Below are 25,006 nucleotides of genomic sequence, written 5' to 3' on the forward strand. Positions count from 1 at the left end.
TGCAAAGGAAAGAGGCTGTGCTCTGGGTCTTGTAGGTGTCTCTGGGAGAGATGTAGGGTAGATGGGCAGACATAGGAGGAGGTGGGGGAAGTATGTCCAGGGCCAGAGAAAGGACAGGACAAGGGCAGGAATGGGTGAAGGATGAGTAGGAAGCACAGTGTCTCAGCCCCACTGCTTTGCTCAGGACTTGATTGCACTGCACATAAATGCCTCTGAGCTCCCTCGGCTGCACATGTGTGTCACCCCCCTCCGCTGGCTTTTCCTCAGAGGACGATGGCTGGCTACAGCAGCTATGTTTAGGGCAGCAGTAGCGCCTGTGCTGAGCTCTGCTGCTGGCCTATCTGAGGGCATGTCTGCTCCCACCTGGAGAAAACACTGACGTTGCAAAACAACGTGTTCAGCATCGCCAGCATGAGGGTTTCTGATTAATAACATGTTGTCAGGCTATTTATTTTTTCCCACAGGATGACTTATTATGGCTTCTGTGACAAAGAAGGCCACAGCCTGCAGGACTTTTGCCTTCCTGCCTGCTGAAGTGGGAAATACAGACCTCTGAATGATGCTGTAAGGGGGTTTCTGGGGTGACCAGAAATGAAAGATGTTGAGCTGGGGTGGCAAGAGACAGGCCCACAGCCTAAGTCTGAGTGATTTCTCAGGACATTCTAGTGAAACCAGGGGATGAAAGAGCAGGGTTTGAATGAAACGCTGAGTGAAAAAATCCTGGTAGTGCTTGCTGCACTTTGAAGGCGTTTAAAGTATCAGCAGATGCTGCTCAGAAGGACTTACCTACTGTATGAGGGAACCCTCAGGAAGAGGGTCCGAAGTTTAAGACCGGCAATGCTGCCCTGGAGTACTTGGATTACAGCCGTGCCTCTGCCACAGCGTTGCTCAGTAGTATTAGTGATTTATTTTTTATTATTTTTGTCACAGTGCCAGCTAATTGTTCATTCTTTGTTTTCTGGCTCTGATTCTACATTTTGTTCTATTCGTACTCTATTTGCACTATTCCAGGGCTTGATTATTCCTTGACTGCGGGAAGGGTGAGGGAGCGGGGAAGGAAAGAAGGGAGCAACTTTGCCTCTCCTCTGGGGTGGCTTGCTGGCCCTGGCATTGTGCCTGAAGTGCTGGGGCACTGGAGATGTGACCCTCTCTCCTGCTCCCTCATGACCCCTGTCTGCTCAGCTGGAAAATATAACGTGCCCAACCCCAGAGCTCTCCCTGAGCGAGCTGTGTGACCTGAGCCTGGCTGACAGGCGGTAAAGGGTGCTCGGGTAACTGAAGACAAAATCAAGTCCTTGGTCAGCCGCTTCTCCTTTCAGCTTTACAGATTCTTCATAAAACACTTCCCATCCCAGTGTTTTATGGTGTAACACCACCAAGGCTGTTGTTTATGCATCTCAAATGCCTTGGTGGTGGGGTGCCTGAAAAATAAAATAATTCTTCTATAGCAGTTTGTTCTGTTTTATTAACAATTGAAGTATTCACCAGTGTAATTGCCAGTTAAACTTGCACTTTGCACCAAATCTCCAGGGCCCCTTCTTGAACTTGCCAAGTGAGACATTCATTTTTCTGACAATGTAACTGTTATTATAGGCAAAGTGGGTAGCTATATCTGCCTAATACTTTCCATTTCTGGTCCTGTTTCCTTATTGATGTAAATATACAAGTAGTGACACGGCACCTGGGTTTGGAAACACTTACAGGATCGTATTTTTACTGAAAAAGAGTTAACTGCTATAAATTGACCCACAATCACGGACTTCAGTGGAGCTACCTCAGACTCCAACGGCCAGACATTTAGCATGTAGTAATCTTGTTGAAAATCAATGGATCTGTGGACGATACCAGGCAATAAGCATTGGGTTCAACACTTGCATTACTCCTAGTAAAAGGGATTACAGAGGCAAAGAAGTTAACTATGAACGGCTACTCTGTTGAAATGAACAAGTAGAGGTCAAGCTATAAAGACATGATCTCTCGAGCTAGCCTCATCAATACAGTGAATAGAGATTATTTTCCATTTGTCAGGGTGAGCATAGAATAATTTAGTCTTCCTGAAAGACACCATTGGTTAGGAAGAGAAAGAAGAGATGTCAACCTTTGTGTGAACCTACATAATGAGCATTTTCTCAGCTCATGTCCAGAAAAAAAAATAAAATTGATATATCTACCTAGTATCAGTGGCAATAGATCGATTTTTCCCTGTGAGGCTTGAAAGCCCCAACTGGATGTATTTACTTCCTCATGAGTCTGATATTAGACTAACAAGAGATGCCCATGTATGTAGTCAAACCCACAAATTCTTTGAGGTTTTTGGAGCATAGAAAGGGATGAAGGGGGAAGGAAACAAAGTCAGTGTGCAGTCCACACCTGACAGTCAGTAAAATCTGAGGAGTGGATAGGCCATGCCTACTTCAATGACTACAAACAAATGACATATTTAGAAAGGCTGCTTTTGCGTAAAGGCATGTTTGAAATGAACTTAAAACATCTAAGCCATTTTTAGAAGACGATGAAAAGAAGGAAGAGGGTTTGATATAGCAACATTTCAGAAAAAAACACAGATGCAGTCTTTTGTTACTACTAGGGATTAGCAATTTAATTAGCTGAACCTTTAATGCAGGAAATTACCTAGTAAAAATGAGACTAGTTAACATTTGCAGGACACTTAAAATATTTAAGTGAGTAAAGGGCAGATTTTCAATGACATTTATATGTCTACTAGATATACTTTTTTCTCTAGATGACTAATTTTTTTTTAACGCTGTGGTGGGTTGACTCTGGCTGGATGCGAGGTGCCCACCAAAGCTGCTCTATCACTCCCCTCCTCAGCTGGACAGGGGAGAGGAAATATTACGAAAGGCTCATGGGTCAAGATAAGGACAGGGAGATCACTCACCAATTACCGTTGGGCAAAACAGACTCAACTTGGGAAAAAAATTAATTTAACTTATTACCAGTCAAATCAGAGTAGGATAATGAGAAATAAAACCAAATCTTAAAAACACCTTCCCCCCACCCCTCCCTTCTTCCCAGGCTTAACTTTACTCCTGATTTTCTCTACCTCCTCCCCCCTGAGCGGCGCAGGGGGATGGGGAATGGGGGTTTGGGTCAGTTCATCACACGTTGTTTCTGCCACTCCTTCCTCCTCAGGGGGAGGACTCCTCACACTCTTCCCCTGCTCCAGCGTGGGGTCCCTCCCACGGGAGACAGTCCTTCATGAACTTCTCCAACATGAGTCCTTCCCATGGGCTACAGTTCAGGAACTGCTCCAGCATGGGTCCCCCGCGGGGTCACAAGTCCTGCCAGCAAACCTGCTCCAGCGTGGGCTCCTCTCTCCGCAGGTCCACAGGTCCTGCCAGGAGCCTGCGCCAGCGCAGACTTCCCACGGGGTCACAGCCTCCTTCAGGCATCCACCTGCTCCAGCGTAGGGTCCTCCACGGGCTGCAGGTGGATATCTGCTCCACCGTGGACCTCCATGGGCTGCAGGGGGACAGCCTGCATCACCATGGTCTTCACCATGGGCTGCAGGGGAATCTCTGCTCCGGCACCTGGAGCACCTCCTCTCCCTCCTTCTTCACTGACCTTGGTGTCTGCAGAGTTGTTTCTCTCATGTATTCTCACTTCTCTCTCCAGTTGAAGTTGCCCTTGCACAGTTTTCTTTTTCCCCTTCTGTAGTGGGTTGACCCTGGCCAGATGCCAGGTGCCCACCAAAGCCGCTCTGTCACTCCCCCTCCTCAACTGGACAGGGGTAGAAAATAAAACGAAAGGCTCGTAGGTCGAGATAAGGGCAGTTTAATAAAGCAGAAGCAAAGGTCGCGCGCGAAAGCAAAGGAAAACAAAAGATTTTATTCTCTACTTCCCATCAGCAGGCGATGTTTGGCCACTTCCTGGGAAGCAGGGCTTCAGTACGCGTAGTGGTTGCTCAGGAAGACAAATGTAAACAAACGAATGCCCCCCACTTCCTCCTCCTCCCCCTAGCTTTTATACTGAGCAGACGTCATATGGTATGGAATATCCCTTTGGTCAGTTTGGGTCAGCTGTCCTGGCTATGCCCCCTCCCAAGATCTTGCCCACCCCCAGCCTACTGGTGGGGGGGCAATGTTGGAGAGACAGCCTTGATGCTGTGGGAGCACTGCTCAGCAGCAGCCAAAACACTGGTGTGTTATCAACACTGTTCTAGCTACCGATACAGAGCACAGCACTACGAGGGCTGCTGTGGGGAAAATTAACTCCATCTCAGCTAGACCCAATACACCTTCTTAAATATGTTATCCCAGAGGCGCTACCACCGTCGCTGATGGGCTCGGCCTTGGCCAGCAGCAGGTCCATCTTGGAGCTGGCTGGCATTGGCTTTACTGGACACAGGGGAAGCTTCTAGCAGCTTCTCACAGAAGCCACCCCTGTAGCCCGCCCGCTGCCAAAACCTTGCTATGCAAACCCAATACAAATTCTTATGCTGTTTGCTCCCAAAGGTTAAATGGGAGTTTATTTACTATGCAGTGTTGAGAGGACTACTGGGGGCTTTTCTTCATCTCAGTGCACTTCACTGCCACAGAAAACCAATCTCTAATTTCCTGATATTATCATTGTGTACACTGAAGACTCTATCAAGAGGAAAATAACATGACTTTCTCTAGGTAGCCCACAAGTAGGCAAAAGCAGTGATGTTGAATGTGTTTTTTGATCAGGCTGAGACTATTTTGATCTCAGTTACCTAAATATCATCTCCTTGTCATAGTGATTTGATGGCAGGACAGTATGGCTAGAAGGCCCAGTCAGGCCATCCCCAAAAATTCACATGGTGAGGAAATAGACTGAAAGAGCTTGAATCATCTGTATGTGGTAAGAAGCACAAAATCACCATGGGAGACAGAACTTAGTGAAGTATTTCTCCATAGAGATCACATTTTTCTGTGGGACAACATACTTTCAAGGTTAACAGCTGGCCTGTGGTTCCACAGGCATAATTAAAAAATTATTCTCATTGTACTCTGTTAATGTTTCAGTGTACCTTCAAATCAGACAATCTAGTTCTTGTCCTGGATGGTAAATGGGTGCAGAGGTTTTTATTTATTTGCTTTCTTTGTGTCAAAGTGTTTCTTGTGCTGAAGGTAATCTGAAATAAAAATGTGCTTTTTTTATATGATTTAAACCAAAATATTAACAATTCTTCTGTTTTTCAGAGCAGCTAGTTGTTTGTAATTATGTCATCCTGGTATCTTGGTTTGTTAAAAAGGGTTTCTTCTCCCCACACAAAAAAGAAAAGAAATAAAGCAGAGGAGAAGTCTTGAAACAAATTTTAATCAAGTGTGAAAAAGTAAAATGAACTAAAAAAAAAAAAAAGAAGAAAGAAAGAAAGATTAAGAATATTCCCATCCAAGTAAAATTATGCTTTGTCTGGGATAATAACAACTGAAAAATTAAAAGAGAAATTTATTTTGTACGATAATGTTCCTTTAGGCTTACTTTCTTCTATCTGCACTCTTTATCTTTTAATGCTATGTGATTCTAGCTTTTACTGCATGATGTTTTTTTCTTTCTTTTAATGGCTAAGAAGTAAGAATGAAGGGTTGGAAATGGGCCTCATACACAACAGAAGCACCCTCTGTTGAATAAAACCCGTGGTTGTTGTTTCTTTCCTTTGCTTTTCCAAAACAAAGCTTAAAAATGTGTGTCCCATGATCAGTCATTTCAGCTTTTGCATTATTTGGGTTCAGTATGATACATAAAAGATTCATTGGTACATTAGTGGAGAGCATTTCTTGCTGTCCTGATGTTGTCTTCGCTGTCCCTGTTCTGCTCAGCCAATGCAGCCAGCGAGCACCCGGTTTGCTTACACGCTCTGTCTTCACAGCTCTTATGTCCTTAAAAGCCTAGAAGGGAGAGTGAGCCCAGCCTCTGAGGTGTTAAGATTTGGTCTTGATCTTTTAAACTCTAAATATGGGGCTTTGGATAAAACCTGTAGATTTCTACAGCTATTCTAACAATAGCTTTTTTTTTTCCCCCCCTCCAATTTTAGGCTTACTTTAACCTTATCCTGTCCCATGGACTTGAAGAATTTTCCTATGGATGTACAGACATGTACAATGCAGCTAGAGAGCTGTGAGTGTCCAATTGCTTTGTCTATCAAAGAACAAAATTTTACCATAATATTCGGTGGTTAGATATAGTACCTACATTGTCATATTTATGTGGTGAGACTCAATATTCCTATTTTGTAAGGGAAAATCATGGAGGAACAGTGCTTTAACTGTCCATCACCATACTGTGTGGGTGCCCTGTCTCTGTGCTGTTCCTGCTCCCTTCCCTTTCCCCCTCCTGGGGCACATCACCTCACCCATCAGGGCTGCATTACTTCCAGGGATAACCACAGCAATTCTGTGCAGAAGAAATTATTAAATCTCAGGAAAGTAAGAGCAATTAGTCCACAGCCAGAGATTAACTATGTCTGATCGAGACATGCTATGGTCTTTTGAAAAATGGAAGCAACATACCTGATGAAGCAGAGGTCCTATTAGTATACTTATGCTGGTAAGCTAAACACAGCCAAGGCATGGACTTGGCTACCAGCACACACCCGTCTGTACCGTGTAGCTGTCAGCACACACCGTGGCACTGTTTTAACCTGTACCAGGTAACAATCAGAAAAAAACAGGAGCAGCTCAGATAACCGCATGTGCCAGCGATCATTCCCAATAGTCAGCAGGTACCAGGCCACCTTGGTTTTTTTGTGGCAAGGGGAGAATGGGTTTAGCTGTATGGGTATGAGCTGTGGGCTACCACCTGCCTTTGTGCCCAGAGAGTAGCCACAGCTTATTTAATTTACCCATAAAGATGTAGCCATTGCAGTCAAAAAGACACTTCAGTGAGTTGAAGCCTCTCTTTCCCCTCCACACCTCTCAGTGGTAGGTTCACATGTTTACAAAAGCTGCCGTTTTCTTTTCGGTAAGGGCCCAGCATTCTGCAGTCTAGAAATCCTTGCTTTGTTGGTGCATGCCAACAGCATCATCAAAGAATGATGAAAATAAAGCAAAATGCAGGCTGATACATAGACACAGAGAAATGACATTTCAGTTGTAAACAGTATCTTTGATGGGCCAGCAAAATTATTTTTCAGTGGCAAACCAGGGCAGTATTTCAGAACATAATGGTGTTACTTGTTGCTCTTAATAAAGTAATAGTGCAGTAATAGTAACTGGTAACTTATAGCAATAGTGCTGTTGTTCATCAGAGAGTTTAAAAATATAACTGAGATAACATGTATTGCAATAAAAGACATGCTTCTCAGACATAATAATATTTGCTTTTGATGTTTTCCGGTCAGCTCCTGTCTAACAAACTCTGATTTCTCTATTGTAGTTGGCTACACTATGAATGATCTGATATTTGAGTGGCTAAGTGATGGACCTGTGCAAGTTGCAGAGGGTTTAACCTTGCCACAGTTTATTTTGAAAGAAGATAAAGAACTTGGTTATTGCACAAAACATTACAACACTGGTAAGCATTATTCTACTTTTTTCTATTAATTGCTCTAATGGTATCTGTTGTCAGTTTGTAAAGGGAAAAGATGGGTAAAATGAAAAAAAAACCTGAAATTAAAATTTGATTCAGCCACACTTACTTTTAAATGTGAAAAAATGAAATTTTCTCCCTCTTATTTTTGTTTGTTTGAAAGATTTTGTTTCCAAATTTCCTTTAATTTCACTAAAGATATTCTAAGATACATATTCTAATATCCTTAAAATCATTAAAGAATTTTAAATCTTAAAAAATTGATAAAAAATCTCATTGTTTTGATTTCCTTAAAATGAAATTTTTTAAACAAACTGAATCTTTTCTTAAATATTGATTCATCACTTTTAAAGGGCTGATTTTTCTGAACTTGATTTATTTCTCCAGCATATCAAATTGCCAATGAGGAAAAACATCAAATTTTCACCAGCTTTTATGTGTGGTCTAATTTATGAGATGTAGTATTTGAAAGGACAATGCTTTCATTGCTGATCTGAATAGTGTACAGACATGAAATGTTGGGAAATTAAATGTTTGTTTAATACTCTGATGTTTTTTCTTGTGTTTGCTATTTTGAAGTTTCAAATGCTGTGTTTTCTATCTGTAGCTTTACAGAGCAGAGAGAACTCTGTTAAAATTTTGATTTAGCTACTTGGAGTTTATTTAATAGGGACAGCATTTAAAGAACAGTTTGATGGGTGCTTGCTGGGATTAGATACAATCCCTCTCATCTAAAATAGCTTTTTCATCTTTTCAGCATAAGAGCTAATCTGGTTGCATCAAATACATTTGTTTCAGTCTGAAATAGCACAACGTGAGAGGATCTGCCTCTGCCAAAAATAAAGTCACGTTCGTTTCTTATGAAAAGAAAATTACTGGTTTTAATTTTTATAAATGCAGCTTCTCATTTTGGGGCCCAAAGTGCCAAGGAAGGAAAACTTTATGATTCCACAGTCCAAGACCTGTGGAAAGGGGGACTGCTGTGACTTCTTATCTTTTCTCACACTTAAAGAGGAGAGTGTATTAACCAAGAGTAAATTCCAATAGACAGAGCTTACCCATTTGTAATCTGGTTGATACAAAGTTTAGCCATTTCCCACCACATGACTCAAACTCTGAATAAGTGAGTTCATCTGCTTTTCTAATTACTGTCAGATGATAACCACTTTGCAGGGTCAAACACTGAAATTAGGAAAGAAGGGAGAGCATGGGCAATAGCTTCCTTGCATACCCAGGAAGATTCCCCACAAAGGATAAAAATGCCAATTAGTAGCTCCCATTACATGTAGTTAAACAAAATAAATGTGTAGTTACTGAAAGTTAAAAGTGTGTAGCCTGGCAAGGGGAACTGAAAAGCAGTATTCAAGCAAAAGAAAACTTTGCCTACAGGCACCCACATTACTGTCTTCTCTGTAGTATGCTCCTTCAGGTTTGGTGTGAAATTTAAATGTGGATAAAAGCTGTATTATTCAGCCTTCTCCTACCCACACTGTCCAGGCTGTGCCGCAGGAATCTGGAGAGCATTCAACAGATTGGGCTACTCTCATGCCATTGCTGCCACACGTGGCCACCCCACCCCTTTCGAGTCTGCTTCTGTATGGGCAGACTGGTCAGGATCAGTCACTATCCAGGTCTCAGAGTCTGCCTTTAGGGTCACAGGTCCAGTCACTCATTTTAGAGCTGCTGTCCTGTCAAAAGATATTATTCAGTTCTTCTCCCCTCCTCTCTTTGTCAAACAGCCTCTACATTGTCCTTTGTGCCAACTCTCATACCCTGCCGTTCAGCTTTCTAGCCTAGCAGAAAAATAAGCGTACATCACAAAACGGAGCAAAAAAATCTAATTTCCCCTGAAAGGATGAACGAGGAACAATGCATCTTCATGAATTTGACCAACCAACACAAAAGGGGTCCTTTGAAACCATTAGCATGACACTTCAGGAAAGACAGACTTTCTTGTACTCAGGTTAGTCTGCCTCGAGTGAGAGCCTTCACAGTACCTAAACCACAGCGATTTGGAGAGCGGCACAGAGTGATGGGATTAGTAGCTGATGAGCTGTTGCAGCTCAGGACTCGGCATCCCCCGCTGCACAACTAGCTCCACTGTCAGGCAATCCTAAACTTCTGTCCTCCGCTACCCCTGTGGAGCAGCTATCTGTTGTTTGAAGAATCACTCGCCTCCCACAAGAGATTGTTGTGGGTTTCCTGGAGGTAGACTTTTGGCAAAATTCAAAGTAGGCTTTGAGTTGATTCTGCTGTGAGATGTAATCCACAGACACAGGCAAATGGCATGACCAGAATGAGAAGGGGTGTGATCTACTGTAGAACTGTAAGACTAGTAGTTTACAATTTGCCTGTTTAAGTACGTTTGCTTAATCTCATGTCATTAAAAGAGCAAAATGCTGTCTCCTTTTAATACTAAACATTATATTGACTGAAGTAAAATCTCATTAAATTTTGAGAAAAGAAACATTATGTTATATTTTCTAGAGGTGAAACAACCATGCTAATACTTGTTTTCTCAGTTAATGTGAAGAACTAGGCACAGTCTGCTTCAGGGGTCCCATGCATCCCCCCAAGCTAGTGTGCAACAAATGGCTGACTCACATTTGTGTATCATCAGGACCTGCTTATAGTGTTAGGTTAGGAAACAGGCCATGCATCTAACATGTTCAGAAAACAAGAGAAAAATGTGCAAAAAGCATTTATGAAAGTAATTTCATGTTCTAGGAAAGTTTACATGCATTGAAGTCAAGTTTCATTTGGAGCGTCAGATGGGATACTATTTAATCCAGATGTACATTCCTAGCCTGCTGATTGTCATTTTGTCCTGGGTTTCTTTCTGGATCAACATGGATGCTGCTCCAGCTAGAGTCGCACTGGGTATCACTACAGTTTTGACAATGACTACGCAAAGCTCAGGATCGAGAGCTTCCCTCCCAAAAGTAAGGAAATAATTTTGTACCACCAATATGTTATTAACAAGAAATATTTGTACTACTTTTTGAAGTTTCTGAAAGATCTGTGTAAACATGCATCTGATAAGGATACATGAGAAAGCGGTAACAGCGTGATGTTGCAATACCCTTGCATTTGGATTAAGGCAGGTTTCTGCTGGTTTGCGGAACGGCTGCAGGGTTCAACAGTATGGCTTTTTAATGAGTTTCTACTAGTTTCTACTAGTTTCTAACACTTCTAGTTTTCAGCAGTTAGAAGCCAGATTTTCTGAAATATTTAGGTACCTGACTGGATTTCTGAAAGCACTTTCATGAAAATTGGACATTCTATCTGACTAGGGACTTCATAAACTCTGGTCTTTGCTGGACTGTTAGACTCTCAAATATCCTGATGTTTCTAGATATGGCACTTAGTTCAATGTATATATAAATATACATAAAAATATATATTTGTATATATAAAATGCATATCTATATAACATGTATACACCTAAAAGATTTCTCTGGAGAATCTTTTCAGTAAGGAACTGCTGATGTCTTTGCTTCATGGCAGAATTTGTCCATGTTCTCATTCAAGTGTCATCTGCAGACCTTCATCCTGTCTATGCACAAAAATATCCTCTCACTCAAATTTTGTGGTCTTTTTAATCCAGGCCAGATGCTGTAGATGGGCTTACAGATTACAGACTGGATTCTTTGTTCAGTCAGGCTGACAGCTCTTTTCAGCATAGGCACAGCGTGAATGCTTCTGCTGATAGCATTCCCAGCAGAATTTCATGTGCATGCTCAGGTTTTGTACAATTTTCTGGAAGAGGTAGGTCAGTTTACAATAGTCTAAGGAGTCACGAGATATACTCCCTGAAGAGTCCTCTTTACAGCAGTCCAGCATCACAGGGACTGCGATCATAGCAGCAATGAAAACCACAAATTTTGAGTGTTTGTATAGATCACGATCCATTCCAAAAAGCATGTTGTATTTTGTTCTACTTTACCCTCAGTATCACATTTAGTCTCATTCCAAATACTGTAATTTTTTCAAGCGGAGCATATATAGGGCACCTTCAAAAACTGCACAGATTGTGTTACTCTTCTGTTGGTAATGAGAAAGTATCACTTAAAAATCTGGTGACTACAACAGTTGGTTCAGCTTCACTTGTTCACTTGGAGATATGTGTAATTTTCCATGCAAACTCAAAGCCTTTCATATATTAACTCAGAATTTCAAATGGATAATTTCTTAAACATTTGTTCAGACAATTCAGTCAATATTACCAAGTGAATACTTTGAAAAGAAAGTCAACAAAGAGATAATCTTAGCAAGGAGCATACAGGCTCTGTAGATAGCAAGTTTGGAGTCACTGAAGACTGTGTCTAGATGGTACAACACAACTGCATGTGGTATATTCCAAGTTTCTTCCAAATTAACTGGCTTAAGAATTAGAGATGGTACAATCACTGTAGTGGAGATTTCCACCCACATTTTCAACTGGGCAAACATACCCTGCCAAGAAGCTCTGCATGTTAGTACGCCGAAAATGCTAACGCTTTAGAAAGACTTTTCCTCACATGGCTTTGATCCAGCTGAAATGTTTCTTCCTTTTGTATTCTGCCTTGTTTGAGTAGAAAAGTATTTGCTGGATAATTTTCTGGGCTTCTACTGAGTGGAAGAAATGGGAAGATCCAGAATATGTTGACTGTGGCTATTTGATTATCGGAGAGGTTCTTCTCCAGCCTCAGGATTAAATACATTTATCTCAGCAGCTGTCAGAGAACAGTGATGCTCTGGCCCTACTCCATCTTCTTTCCTGCTGTGTTCCTTTGCCAGAAGATAGACACTAAGGAAAAGTACCTCACCAGGGAGCCCAGCACACTTATTTCAGTCAGGCTACACACGGTTGTTGCAATTTCACTGTGTAATAATTCAGCTGAGCTGCACTTTACAGCTTTGGTCTCTATATAAGTGAGTTAATCCTCATGGGGGCTTTTGAAGGTGCACCGGTTGACTTAAAAATGTGGTTCTAAGTAAATGCTAGCATACCTGCCAGCTGACTCCCACCTCGGATGACTCAGGTGCCTGAAGAAACACAGGACTGACCAAAACGAAAGTGCTTCAAAACAGGCTTTGTGTGCACATGTAGCTGTAGAGCCATGTAACACCATACAGGTCTCATCACCAGTATCTGATTCCTTACACAAAGAAGCAAGCTTTTCTTGCTGTTGCTGTTGCTGTTGCAGGCACCTAGCTATTTTAAAAAGTTATCTGTAACTTAATACCAAAATTGTATTTCTTAATAAAATCTGTCTGGCTGAAATGCGTTTAGAAGTAAAAATATGAAAAGAATTGAATCAAATCAGTGTTAAATCTGAAGTCCCAAAATGACTCTTTAAAAGTAATGTTTTTTTAAGTCCTGTCTATGTATTGCCAAGACACAGGAAGTTAGGTTGTCAAAGATTGCTCCAAGTATGAATATCTAACAGAATAAGACATGACAAGAGGGTTATTTTTGAAAAAGTACTGAAAAAACAAATGCAACTCTGCTTTGTGAAAGCAGCCTAGATTTGAATACAAGTTATATTTTTCCCCATCATTCTTTGTGTCCTGTTCTTATTAACACACATTTATACAACTTAACTTTACCTTTAATTTACCCACTGTCTCATGCCAAGAGTTTCTTCTCGTTCTTCTCTATTTTAGTAGACATTTACCACAAAAAACAACAAAGCATCAAAACTCGCCAACTTTAAAGGGAATAATTCCTTTACCTAAAAAAGGCAAAGAAGAATAGTGATAAGATTCCTGGTTAGTTTTTTTGTCTGTTTCCAAGTTACTATCTAAACGATGAAAGTGTTACTGTTTAGAAGTAATTACCTACATATTGTTCTCAACCCTGGTATAAGATTACATGACAGAGTTCTGTTTGCTTAAAACTGCTCTTCTCCATATTAATAACTAATATTCATTTTGATACACAGATTTCATAATGGTAGGTCACAGCAACACAGACATTAGGCATTCAGCTGTTGAAAATTAAACATAAGATTGAGACTGCTGCAAAGAAAAGAAAAGAAAAGAAAAGAAAAGAAAAGAAAAGAAAAGAGAAAGGAAAAGGAAAGAAAAAGAAATGAAAGAACTAAATTAATTCCAGTTAAGGCTCATGTTTGCTGCACGTAAGAGAAACATCTAGAAAGCCTCTTCCAAATGAAATATAATTATATTTCTTTGGTAAATTTTGTAGTATTTCTATGGAATTATTATCTTCGGAGTATTTTGAAATTCTGGCTAAGAATTTAAGGTCAAATTCCAATATCAGCAACATAATAATAAAGAAATCAGTATGCATTTTTTTTTCCTTATTCTTCTACAAAGTTGATTTCTTTGTTACAAAAGGTAAGAATAAACCATGGGAGAGTTTCCATCCCAACAAAGCTACTGTTCTAGGAAGGGAGACCTGCAGTGCCTGTTTCACAAAGCAGAAATGTTCTCTTCCTCTACAGTTTTAGCATAAGCTGAACAATATCGTGTCCTGCTTCCGTCATGGACATGAAATAATGATTTTCTGTATAGGGAGTATCTGCAGAGAAATATTCACCATGGTGTCAACCTCTTTTATAGTAATGAAATTATTTTGTGTTTGTTACAGAAGACTAGTGAGGGGTCCTGTAACCAGAGTTACCCTTACTGGTTGTGTTAGGGGGTGGTAAGGAACTCATCCAGAAAGCTGGGGTTGAATACGCTCCCTCCAGTTTGGCTAATCCATTGCTGGGATGCCCGGGAATGGTGATCCAAAATAGCAGGGTTCCTATGATCAGTTCGCCTTCCCACACATTCATGTTTATAAGTCTTATCCACATCTGATACTCTATGTCCAGATTCCTCTGGTTGTGTCATCATTTTCCACTTAGAAACTTTGGCTAGATAAATGTTGGTGCACCCAGCTATACCAGTAGCTCTTGCCGATCAACCAGCTGAGCAGAAATCCTGGTTGCCAGCTGGGTGATCAGCGTGACCAAACATCCACAATGAAACCCTCAGGAAACCCTGAGCTTTCTGTGCAAGTCCTGTGCATGAGCCAGGGAGCTCCCTTGCACCTAGGATTTGCTGGACTTCATCTCTGCAGACAAACTCTGTGGCACACAAATCAGGAATCTAATGCAACCTACCGTACATCCATGCAATACTCAGCATGTGCTTAGATCCAACGCCTTCTGGAAGTATCAGACCCATGGCACAAAACGGCAGTATGTATTCATCAAAATATGAACTAAGGAATGTCTGGGTATCATAAGGGACACAGAGACATAGAATATGCCTTTACTTATTTTATGGTCCCAGCTGTGTATACGCTGGGGGAGTGAAGGGGAAGACATCAAGGTACAATAGCACAGAATTGTTAAGAAGTGTTAGAAAACAGTTCTTTTCTTCAGAGCATTGAATGACCATTCTCTTACTATTCTATTTATTTTTAAACAACTTCCCTTTTGTTGAATCAACAGAATCAAAAGTTTTAAAGCATTTTCAAAAGAGGCATTTGAAAGAATACCGAGTTCTCTGCTGTGCTAGTAATTGGGTATTTTTCAGATTGCTTTCTTCTTAAAACACTTATATAAACCAAACCTTAGCAACAACAGTCCAAGAAAATGAATGAATTACTTTTAATACCATAAAGCAAAACATTTGAGGATAGTTTAAGTCAAGTATGTGATAGCAACTGTATTTTACACAGCTGCATAGCATTCGTATTGTGTTACTTCAATGCACAGTGCCTAATGGATACATGTTCCTTCCCCAGGGAGCAATCTGTGCAGAAAAAAAGTGTCATTCAAAGCTCACTAAAACCTTTGGGAGTTCTTCCATTCACTTCATTTTGCTCTGGATCACTAAATGCATTACCAAATGTATTAAAAGGTTTATATTCTAATAGGTGCAGAGACTTGCAAAACCAAAGTCAATGAAGTCTATCCCCTTTGGCATTAAATGACTGCTTTTATGTGTTGTCCACTATCCCCAGCATATTTGGAGACTTTTCAAGATTCTTGGGCTTCTGGCAGACCAGTCTGAGAAAGTAATCTCTCCTTTTTTGAATGCCAAAAGTTATCAAGTAAAGAAGCTCCAAGAACACAGCACATTTTTTATTTTGAATTAAGATTAAAATGATGCCATAATAAAATTTAAAAAAAAAGGAAGAAATGAGGAGAAATAACAATAAAGAAAAAGGAATAGATGCTGTTATCAGAGATGATATTATTCTGTGTTCATTTGTTTTCATAGGAAGTAGAGCACCTGAGGTGATAGCTTACTCTTTCATGTAACAAAACACAGAGATGATACATTTTGGTGCGGCATTATGGTAAAAAAGCAATAATGAAGTAACTTGGAATGGAAGCAATTTTTTGACAAATTACTTTTACTCTAGTCTCAGGATCTGAAGAGGAAATATAGGAGTAATTCAGCAATCATGAGATATGTTAATGGGCACTTGGCTTATATGGATGTCTGAGCACTTCACACATTGCTTAAATAGTTAAACCAACCCTATTTTTATCAGATGTTTACAAATTCTTGTTGGAGACCTGATGGTCCTAAAACATTACTGTGATACTTAATATGCCTGTCCTATGTCACGTATTTATGTATTCTGATAGGGGAACTGCAAACAAATTTCCACTTTAAAAAAACTTGTTCAGGGGCCTTGAGTGGATTTAAAAAGAAGCATCCTAGTGGTTGTCAGTTTTCTTGACCATAATAAAAGTGGACATGCTGTCCAAACTCTTGGGAAGTCAGGCTGCTCTGTCAGGTAACCATGAGGATCTCTTCAGTCATGTGCCTACATGGAAATGTTTTAGCACTCTCATGTTCTGTTCATTTCCAATGTTCTTATATAGCTTTCTTTTCCCTCCCCATTACAGTTTTAACATATAACATATGTTACATACTTTTCTTTTACTTATATTAAGGGATCATGAAACCTGCTTTAGCTCTTTTTTTTTTTTTTGAGCTTGGCAAAGCTAGGTACAATTAAATCTTGTATTCAGACAATGTTTTCAATATCCATTGTTATATTCCATACAGTATTTGAATCTGGATACAGAGATCTGTTCTACACTACATAACAAAGGAAATCACATAGACTGAACCTATTTTTCAACAAAAAAAGTTCCAAAATAAAACAAGGTTCATAAGTAAGTGAGCATGTGTTTGCTTGCTGCAACTTATTGAAGCAATTACTTGAGTACAAACTGATTGTACTATATATAGAGTTCTGTGTGTAAAATAAGCAGTCCTACAAAATACTATAAAATAAATTCCTGTCAAGTTGTTTATAAACGCTTGCTCATAACTTATAATTCAAAAAAGGTGTTTTCTGATTCTGCTCTACAGCTTTTTCATATTCCATTTCTTTATTGTTACTTCTTCCCCTTTATGTTTTCTCATGAGTGGTTTCGAGGCAAGGTATTAATGTGTTTGTGCTTGAGGGCAAGAGAATGTTTGAACTGCAGCAGAAGATGTGGTACGTGTATCAGGTGATACATGATGTACCAGAGATAACTTTCTAGCCACTTCAAGTATCAATAGCATTGTGGCCATGTTAATACCAGCTTGAAAATACATGCTTGGCTCTGATGAAGAAAGTGTGTGGTGCCCAGAAACTTCTCTGCTGCTTCCACCTACATCACCTAGTCTTCTTGCAAATCTTGCACCTTTGAGATCTAGGTAGATACTTACACAGCTAACCTATGCAGTTACAACTTCACTGGGAGCAGTATCTCAATTAAAAAGACGTTGAAGGAGCTTTGGCACAGTTATATATGCTGTGATCATGCATCCGTTATAGGAAGAAATTCTTTTCTTCTGTTCCACAACCATTTCCAGTTCTGTAAAACTGAAGATTTGGGTCTGCTGCACAGGTAAGAAGACAAAAACCAGCAGGATCCATGCTTTTTGTGAGAAGAGCAGGAGGAAAAAGGATGTAGATGTTAAACAGAGCACCTAAATTGGTTGCTAGAAATTGCCACATTATTCTGTTTAGCTTGGCCATAGACACGTGGTGTCCTGGTCAATCTTTGGGTCTTACAGTAGTTATGTATGGATTCTAGTGAAATTCTTGCTGCCCTTCATTCTGTGCAAAGCTGACTGATGAGATAGTGACAGGTATGTTGTCTGATAAAGACTAATACATTAGGATCTATAGCAGATTCTACTCTATGAAAGTAAAAAATAAAAGACTGAGTAAATCAGTCACTTTTTCCACTGTACTAATCTAAACTTCAAAGCTTACTTTTCTGTATAGTGAAGACAGTGGTATTTACTGTACTACAAAACCAGTAGTTGCTGCCATGCGTGACAGCTAAAAATATGCAATAAGATGTGTCTGAATACCTCTGGGATGTAGTTTGAGTACTCCTGGCGCTTCTTCAGCAGGTTTTATAATGCAGTCATCTGGGAGGGCTGGCATTCAGCAGAGCCTATTTCAAGCATCAGAGAAGAGTTGAAGTTATTGTGCACACCAGTCTGCCAGTTGTTTCATAACCCTGGCAGGGTACTGGGGCTCTCTGGCTTCATTGTCGCACCCTCCAGGACCTTCTGGTGGCTTTTAGCGGCTCTCTGAGGAATGCTCCATGCCACTCTTTCACACACATAAGCACTGCAAACCCGCTCTGAAGCAACGACGTATGCTGTTGTGGCTCTTTCATTTTCAAGTAATTGCAAGCCTTGACTCTATTAGATCATCTAGGACTATTACTTATGAATATCCTCTGTTAATATTTCATTTGAAATAATGTTGATGGGACCCCCTGGAGTCCAGAAAAACCACTTTCATTTGCGGTGTACCTTAAGGCTGCCGCCTTCCAGTCTGAACATCAGTGCACGCTGCACGTGGCTGTTAAGGCGGCTGGGCCATTGACATCTTACTCCTCAAAAGTTGTCTTTGAGTTACAGTGCAACTGTTTGAATTCCGTTGCTTGAATGACAGGTCTTTTTTTCCTTTGGGAAATGTTTCTGGGGGACAAAAAATTGTTTGTTGATATTGATGCCTAGAAATATTAACCCCTTCCTCTCCTCTCCTTCTCCCCCCCAAATAAAACAGAGGCGCAATTTACTTTTTTTCATGGACGCATCAAACTAACTTCTGCAGGAGGAGGAACTAAGTGACTCAGTCACTTGTTTTTACATATGGTATCTGTGTTATGATATAACTATGACTTTAATTTGCCAGTAGTGGGGCATACTATTTTTTGTTGTGGTAAAATCAGCTTTGGAAATGAAACAATTCTAAACTAGGCATTGTCAAGAAAACAATATAATTTATTTTAAAAGCATGGAAATATAGTCATGCACTCTAGAATACGTCATTATTTACAGAGCCTGGTAGTAAAGTTTAAAACCCTGATGAAGTAGTCTCTTTTCCTCCTTATTTCTTCTTCCTAGAAGTTTGGAGTTAATTGAGATATCTTGTCTCAAAGAGAAGGGAGCATGAGAGCAAAGAGCTTTGATCCTCAGTAGCTTGTATCTGGTGTTAGGCCTCCCTGCCTGTGAGAAATAGACATAGCGTGTTGTCTTTCCTTATTCTACCAAAGGTTAAGGCTCTGGAGAATTGAGCCCGAACTCTCAGTACGTCTAAGAGAAACATAAGTGACTAAATCACAGCAGAAAATATAAGTTACAAAAAAGGGAAAACATATAACGAATGTTCCTCAGTGCATGTATTCACAGAAAAGATAGTACAGTTACGTTATAAATAATTATCAATAATGACACTATTATAATGAGAACATATCAATATCTGTCACATACGGGAGAAACTATTTCTATTAACAGATGATCTACTGAGAAACTAAAAATTAGTTTAAAGTATTTCAGCGATATAAATGGTTGCATTTTTCGTCTCTTTTCTGCGGAAGGGCGTTTTTCTTTGTGTACGTAATGGCAATCGAAACACTTTATTGATAGATTTGTACTAAAATATGATGAACAGCGGTACTTTTAAAATTTATCTGTGGTCAGAAGGCACTGATGCCCACCATGATCAACTTAAAAACATCTCTTAATTTTCCAGGGAACCATGTAGATGGTCACAGACAGCAATGAGACTACCACCTTCCAGGAATGCACCACTCTATGCTTGAGTGGGCTCTGCTCATCAAAAACTGACTTAAGAACAGTTTAAATTTGCATGGAACTGACAAAGAAAAAATGAGAAGTTAAGAAAGTGAAGCAGCCCAAATGTCAGGATTATAATAAGAACTCTTAGAGTTAGACAGTGTGTTCTGTTGCTTTTTCTTATTCAAACAATCTAAATACTCGCTCGCTTTTTTAAGGAAGCTGTAGTTGTCTGACAAGATCTATTTTATGAGTTTGTTGGCTGCATTTTGCTGTCTCATGAACCTTCCAGCAGAAACAGAATCTGCTTGGAATGAAAACAAAACCTTGTCACTGGGAATGACGTGAATTAAAGCGTTCAGATGCTCAGGCTTTACCGCTGCTGTTACTTCTTACCAGGGCTCCCCAAAATCAAGGATGACAGGGTTATGCCACGAAGATAACAGCGCAGAAGAACTCAGTTATGCATATATCTATCCCTGAGTATGAAAAAAACCCAAACAACCTTGCTTTTGTGTATCTCAAAATGGCTAAAATACTACTCTAGGAAGCAATGTGGTCTTCTTTTATGTCTTGCTTTCTCTATCTGTCCCATCTAGTGGGTGGGAAGAATAAGACATAATTATTCTCTTAATTGGTTAATTATTCTCTCTGAAGTTGGTTCATCTGTCATTCTTTAGTAATGGTGTAGTGTGCATTTTAGCTGGGTAGTGTTGTCTTTTTGGAAAATAAGAAATGAGAACTTTATTTTTTTTTACCAAATTTCCAATGCCCTGTTAGAATGGGGATAAACACTTCATTGTTCATGCTAGAAGTCTTACGTGCCAACCACACCACTGCATATAGAGGTGACTTCTTATCTTTTTCTACATTGACTGGAACAGGAAACAGATGTTTCGCAACAAGTTAAAAAAGTGTGTACTACACATGCTTCCAGGCAAGACTTGTAGCTTGGCAAATGATTTCATGGTGACCTGTTTAAAGCTAAAACTCTCTTGGTGAGTGCAGCTATAAAAGTTGATTAGCTTCTTACATTAATGAGGATTCAGTAAAAGCTTTTCCCAAATTGAAAGGCATATCTAATTAAAACACTGTGTATTGCCTGAATATGGGAACTGCACTTCATGGCAAGTTCATCTGGCTGGTTTCATTCATAATCTCTGTGATTAGGCTGACTTCCTCCAGATGTACTTCCCTTTTAGCTAAGGAAAGACAGCATCAATAGCCGCTGTTGACCGCAGCAGAGTTCAAAGGCATCTTACCCAGCTCCTCTGTCTGCCATCTGTGAAACAGACTTTTAAAATAAATCCTTGCCAGTGCTAGCCGTTGTCCTCATTATGGTTTTTTTTTTGTAATTCATACTTTTTTGAGATGCTCTTCTGCAAGACAACTGAAAATCACCCTGAAGAGAGAATGAAAATTAATTTTCAGCTATATTTTCATCTAAAACCAAATTCTGCTATTTTCAGCTAAAATCAAATAAATAGTTCTTCCTAACTCCTCTTTGTCTATGTAGTACACATTGTATTAGATCTGTGCTCCAGCAATGATATACATTTTAGATGGGGTCAGGCATTTTCTCTGAGGAACTGCTTTTTGTAAAAAAAAGTCCCTTTGTTGAAGCTATGCAAAGGGTACTTTAGAATAATGTTCTCATTTATTGGAAAAATTTCCTAATCCATTGCTGTTGACTCCCAACCACCACTATCTGATTTCTCCAAGACATCTTTTTTTATTTTTGAAACTGCCTTGTTACTTGGAAGTCAAAAGTTAATCAATCTAAAAATATCTGAAAAGTTTGATGTGAAAACGGAAATTATGGAAATGGTTCAATTGACGTGATTTTAAAAAATCGAATTTGTGATTTGTGACTTTTTTTACATTTTCTTTTTTATTCTAATTTAGAAGACATTTCTGAAATGTCAAAAATCCCCAGGGAAGGGAAAAACCACATCCCACTCAGATTTAACATTTACTGAGATACTGGTAGGCACTTTTCAACTTTAAATAATATTAATAATTCAGAGAAAAATTGCTCTAATTAAAACCTTACTGCAGCCACAAGAGCAAGCTCAGGCACTGAAATACTCTGAGAAGAAGAGAATAAAATCCAACTGCCTCATAGTGAGCTACAGCCATGCTCGTTGTAGACAGCATATGAAGCTTCAAGTCATCAGAGCATAGTTTAATCAGTTGTTTCTATTCTGATGTGGCTTAGTGACTTCTAGAAATCATAGATCTTTTTTTTTTCCGAGTCCAGATGGGACAATGTGGCCTTCAAGGATAACACTGGTTTTTGCATCCAATTGCTCTTACAGTTGTGTTCTATAAATATGCTATATTTGGCTTAAGCATGTCTTAAAAGTGTGCAGTCTTGTTTTGAAAATGAAGTTTGGAAGTTTATTTCAATAACTACCCATGCACACTCCTAAAGGGAAATGCTTTTTAGAGACTGGGGATTCTCTGGCTTTACCCTCTAGCCAGTGTTCCTTGCTATCCATTTCTTGTCTGGTCTACAAATGCTTTCCAGACCCAGTGTCATTCAAGACATCCTATGATGAAATCGAGCAACCTTTTGATCTCTTGTTTGGTAAACTGAACAGATTGAGCTTCTTTTGTCTCTCACTCGTACAATGTCTTCTTCAGCCTTCAATCTTGTATCTTCCTCACTGTGCCAATAGAATTTTTTAAAATACAGCAACCGCAACTATGGTACCGTGGAAACTCTTAATACAGCTTTCTTCCTCCTTCTCCTCCTCCTCTCTTCTGTTTATAGTCTCAGTAGTCATGTTCACCTTTTCCCCACAGCTTTGCACAGCCGATGCTCCATCGTCAGTCCCTTTCAGCACCACTTGCGGTGCGCGGTACAGCCACCCTGCCTACAGATGTGCCCCCTCCTTGACTCCAGCAGCGTGGCCTGGTACTGGGCTCTTTTCACAAGCATTTGGTTTGGAAGTGCCCAGTAATCCTAATTATACTGTTCCTGTCACTGTTTATAATTCTACCACTCTTTCTTTCTTCTGATATTTTTCTACATTTTTCCAGGACTTTTTGTTTCTATTGATTGGTGCTCACTTTCCTCTCGTTTTACCTGGTTTTTAAGCGCTTTTTTCAATAGTAATGCCTATTTCTACTTCTCCTGTAATGCCATAAATGGTATTTAAAAACCAAATTTGGCCAGTTTGATGGTTGTGGAATTGCAGTTATTAAGATCTTTAACTCTTGCATGGTTGTAACAGACTTAGTGCTAGTAAATAAGAAAACATTTGTGACAATCTGTGCTTATGCCATATAGGCTAGGACAAGTTATTGCTTTCTGAAAACCCAGCTGTGCTGGTTTTGGCTGGGATAGAGTTAATTTTCTTCACAGTAGCTAGTATGGGGCTCTGTTTTGGATTTCTGCTGAAAACAGTGTTGGTAATTCAGGGATGTTTTAGTTATTGCTGAGCAGTGCTTACATAGAGTCAAGGCCTTTTCTGCTCCTCACACCACCCCACCAGTGAGGAGGCTGGGGGTGCACAAGAAGCTGGGAGGGGACACAGCCGGGACAGCTGACCCCAACTGACCAAAGGGATATTCCATACCATATGACGTCATGCTCAGCATGTAAAGCTGGAGGAAGAAGGAGGAAGGGGGGGACATTCAGAGTGATGGTGTTTGTCTTCCCAAGTAACCGTTATGTGTGATGCAGCTCTGCTTTCCTGGAGATGGCTGAACACCTGCCTGCCGGTGGGAAGTGGTGAATGAATTCCTTGTTTTGCTTTGCTTGCATGCGTGGCTTTTGCTTTACCTGTTAAACTGTCTTTATCTCAACCCATGTGTTTTCTCACTTCTACTCTTCCAATTCTCTCCCCCATCCCAGAGGGGAGGAGTGAGTGAGCGGCTGTGTGGGGCTTAGTTGCCAGCTGGGGTTAAACCACGACACCAGCTGATTGTAAATGGTTAATTCTCAGTGGGAGGAAACTTACAGAGAAAGCTGTAGCTGAAGAAGTATCAGACTGTAAATAAGGACAAAAAGCAGGACTCTGAAAGTTTCTGTGAATTTTCTTGCTGTTTGTGGAGTAAGAAGGTATACTGAGAACTAAATTGAAATAAAAATGGAAAAGTTAGATTAAATCGAGTAGTAACTTACAAGGAGTATCAGACGGTGTTGTGAAAAATGGCAGTTTATGTCCATTTAGCCAGTTAAATAGTGATAGAGTCTAGTGCAGCTGGGAGAGGCGTGATTGCCTGAGAGCTTCCCAGGTCCCCAGCCAGACAAGCAGCTGACGGTTTGGGTGTATAGGTGAGGTGAAGTACGATTTTGTAAGAAGTCTTTGTAGCATCAAATAGGAACAATGTGGATGAAGATGGAACACATGAAAGAGAAGTTTATGAGTTTCATTAATTACGAGACAGCAGAGTTCCAGTGGCAACATTAGCCTGAGAGGAGAAAAAGCTCATTATAAGGAAAGCTGGATAGGCAATCATTTCTATTATCAATTAAAGTGAATAAAGACAATGTTAAAAATAGTAAAAATTAAAAAATGTAGATTTGTTTTTGGATTTGAGGAACTGTAATAATGTAAAGAGTTACTTTTCTGTCCATGCAAGATAAAAAATGCACAGGAAAAAGAAAAAGCTGCTTAACATATGGGGGCACGGTGAAGAGAGAGGAGGAAATAAATAACAAGACCCTTAATAGTTATCGCTTAAAATCAACTAGTGATGTACATGCGCTGAAAATATTCATATGTAGCTGTATATGAAGAATATGAATAGAGGATTATTTTTCAGCTGTGGTTTGTAATAACAGATTGAGGAAAGAGTAAAATAGCCCATAATGGAAAGAAATTGTTTCCTATTTGCATTTGCATTTCTAAAGTTTTCTGGAGAAAGCCAGAGCAATTCTTTCCACTTAGACTAGTGATGGCTACTTTATTATATACATCTGTATTTCACAACCATTTTTAAATCAGAAAGTAAATGCTGGACTTGTAAACCTGAAGTGAGATCCAGCTGTCAAAACTGACGTGGCTGAAAGTTGTTTTAGACTGCCTTTCTAGTCAACAGAGAGAAGGAGGCACCTCCACTGCCAAATTTTTCTGACACTCAGACAGGTATGCAAGGTAGGTCAGATGATAAACTGTTTGTTGCAAGTGCTGACAAGGGAAGCCAGGGTGACCAGTCTGAAAGTCAGATGTCTGAAGTGGTGTGAGGTAAATCCAATCCCAAACACACACCGTGAAAAATAGTAAAATGTGCATCATAATACAGAAATATTCAAAACATTAAGCTCTATTTCTTTTTCCAGACAAGCGGCTATGTGAGAATCTTCTTACCTGCATCTACTATTTGTGTGTGATTAAGGTCAAACCTGTTGTATTTAGGAAAAGAAATCAATTTTTTCCTCCTCATTCTTTTTCGCATGCAGTGCCGACATGGATTAGAGTGAATG

At 39.9% G+C, this 25,006-nt stretch overlaps 1 protein-coding gene across 2 annotated transcripts in view; it reads left to right on the plus strand.

The window, feature by feature from the left end:
* GLRA2 (glycine receptor alpha 2) overlaps positions 1-25,006 on the plus strand; it is a 135,363-nt gene that overhangs the window by 40,045 nt on the left and 70,312 nt on the right. For both annotated transcript variants that reach the window (XM_050905870.1, XM_050905878.1), the window contains exons 5-7: positions 6,023-6,105; positions 7,363-7,500; positions 10,243-10,457. In XM_050905870.1, coding sequence (XP_050761827.1) covers positions 6,023-6,105; positions 7,363-7,500; positions 10,243-10,457 — 436 coding nt within the window. The remainder of the gene's footprint in view (positions 1-6,022; positions 6,106-7,362; positions 7,501-10,242; positions 10,458-25,006) is intronic.

The sequence above is a fragment of the Gymnogyps californianus genome, chromosome 1 (genome assembly GCF_018139145.2).
Source record: "Gymnogyps californianus isolate 813 chromosome 1, ASM1813914v2, whole genome shotgun sequence".
NCBI classification, from domain to species: Eukaryota; Metazoa; Chordata; class Aves; order Accipitriformes; family Cathartidae; genus Gymnogyps; species Gymnogyps californianus.